The following is a 2,500-nucleotide window of genomic DNA, read 5'->3' on the forward strand; positions in this document are numbered from 1 at the left end:
TATATTTATCTTCCTTCTGGCCAGTTCTTAATTTATCCATCCGTTTCCTCCAACTGGATCTTCACGAAACAACAGAGAATTTCTCGGACAATTCTTATACTTACCTTCCTTCTGGCCAGGTCTTAAGTTTATACATCCCTTACATACAGACAATACTTTCCTCATATACCTCTTTCCTCCAACAGGATCTTCACGAAAAGGCAGACAAAATGGCGACCCGTTTATTCCACCTGGCGCTGCTGGCTGTGGGATTCGCGAGCACCCAAGCCTACCAACAGGTCCAGACGCAGGGAGGTCGCGCGCTGGCCGGCGAGTCCTGCCTTGCCCTGTCCAAGGTATTAATGCTTCCTTGGTGTTCTTTGGGATTATTTTGCTTTTTACTTTTTTCGTTTTTTTTGTGGTTTGTGTTATGGGTATTTTGTTGTGTTGTCTGTGGTATTTTTGTATTTTGTTTGTTTGTGATGTTTTTTTTTTCTTTATTTTTCCTCTCGCTCCTTTCTCCTTTCTCTCCCGTTCTCTCCCTCCCTCCCTCTCTCTCCAATAGGAAATCAGTATGCAGAGAAGCCAGTTATATATATATATATATATATATATATATATATATATATATATATATATATATATACATATATATATATACATATACATATCATGTAGAATTGCAATAAATAACCGAAATGTATGATTGTACGTTTGATAATTACGCACCAATAAGCTCGCTCTGTTTCAACCTGTTCCAGCCCATTTCAACCTGCTTCGACCCATTCCAACCTGTTTCAACCTTCTTTTCAACTTATTCCAACCCATTTCAACCTTTTTCTCCAACAGCTGCTCATCAACCAGACCGGATACACACAGTACGTCCACTATTACACCGATATTCCGGAACTTACTAGTTTTACAATGCAATACTGGTTCAACCTCAACAAAAATTTCCGAAGCGCGACCACGTTTAACTATGCACGTGAGTAGAAAAGCTATAGTGCACGTTAGCTCAAGATTTTCATTGATATATAATTGTTTTGATCAAGATGATGTTCAAATGTGAGTCATTTCGAGGTAAATTCGCATAGAGAATGGGAATGTGTAGTAGTTTGTACGAAACTCGTATTAATTGCGTCTGTTGTTGATGATGATGGAGATAATGATGATAACAGCAATAACATATGGTATTGGTAATAGTGAAATGATCATTATTGCAGAATATAAGCATTATTATGAGAATATAATTAGAAAGTCATATGATATCAATAACAATAATAATGATAACCTCAATAACAACAGCAAAAAATAAAGAAATTTCCACACTAAAAAACTAAAACAATATTAACATCACGAATGAAATCAGTAATGTTCAACACCAACAACAACAATGAAACAACAATAATAGTAAACATGCACTGCTAAATACCCTTTCTTTCAACCCATCGCAGTTGACGCCGAAGTTAACACAGACAACGTAACTCTTCAACTCCACCAGGGGGAGCACCTCCACTCCCCCTCGCACTGGACGCTCCACATTAACGGCATTCTGGTGATGCGTGTGGAGTGTCCACCCGTCCTGGCTGGGGAATGGCACCATATGTTCCACTCCTGGGATTCCACTCTGGGCGAGTGGAGCATTTTCATGGATGGGAAGCTGTTGGGTAGCGGGTACAGCAAGGAGGTGAGTTTTTTTTTGTTAGGTTGGATTTTTATCATGTGTTGGGTGTTCGTCTTACTGGGTTGGTTGGTTCGGGTTTCGTGTGCGTGTGTTCATCTATATATGTTGTGTGTGTAAAAAATCTTTGTTAAAATCTTTGTTAATCCGAATACTTAAAAAAAACGATAATTGAAAAGCCAATGTATGCTTAATCCTAATATTTCTCTCCTTCCCTCCTAAATCAGGGTCGAGGTCTGGTGATCCCCGCAGGAGGCATCGCTGTGTCGGGCCAGCACCAGAACACCGCGCAGTTCAACGGCATGGACCAGGGTGAGGGCATCGAAGGCTGGTTCACCCTGTTCAACATGGTCTCGCACCCCCTTCCTTACCCCAGATCCGCAGGCACCCGCGCCATCGTCGCCAGGATCGCCAGTGAGTGCTCTCCCAACGATGCCTATGCTAACGTCATCAGCTGGAAGAGCACCCCACGAAAGGGGTACGGGGGCGTCATGGAGACCCCCGCCGTCCCCGTCTGCGGGAGATTCTAAAGACCGTGCTTCTTGTTCATATGCCGGAGGAGGACGATGTACACGTCTGCCTTTGTGCCCTATTGATAATAAAGCAAATAAAAAGTTATTTTAATTTTTGTCAACTAATGAACAATGTCCGTGAAAGCTGCTGAGGGATAAAATGTTTATCCACGGAGAACTTGTCGCGACACACGGCCATGAATGAATAAACAAATGAATGAATAAATATAGATGGTTAGGTAGATAGATTGACACGAATAATGTTGCATTTGCTAGTATCCAACCTTTAGTGGATTTCCCCCACTTACCGATCTCCACCTGGGTTACG

General features: G+C 41.8%; 1 protein-coding gene across 2 annotated transcripts in view; it reads left to right on the forward strand.

Annotated features, from left to right (window-relative positions):
* The window catches only part of LOC119576433 (C-reactive protein 1.1-like), a 2,790-nt gene extending 512 nt beyond the window's left edge, over nucleotides 1–2,278 (forward strand). For both annotated transcript variants that reach the window (XM_037924143.1, XM_037924145.1), the window contains exons 2-5: nucleotides 186–335; nucleotides 829–964; nucleotides 1,434–1,666; nucleotides 1,888–2,278. In XM_037924143.1, the coding sequence (XP_037780071.1) occupies nucleotides 210–335; nucleotides 829–964; nucleotides 1,434–1,666; nucleotides 1,888–2,190 (798 nt within the window). In that variant the 5' untranslated portion in view covers nucleotides 186–209 and the 3' untranslated portion in view covers nucleotides 2,191–2,278. The remainder of the gene's footprint in view (nucleotides 1–185; nucleotides 336–828; nucleotides 965–1,433; nucleotides 1,667–1,887) is intronic.
* Nucleotides 2,279–2,500: the final 222 nt, after the last annotated feature.

This window comes from Penaeus monodon, chromosome 8 (genome assembly GCF_015228065.2).
Source record: "Penaeus monodon isolate SGIC_2016 chromosome 8, NSTDA_Pmon_1, whole genome shotgun sequence".
In the NCBI taxonomy this organism is placed as follows: Eukaryota; Metazoa; Arthropoda; class Malacostraca; order Decapoda; family Penaeidae; genus Penaeus; species Penaeus monodon.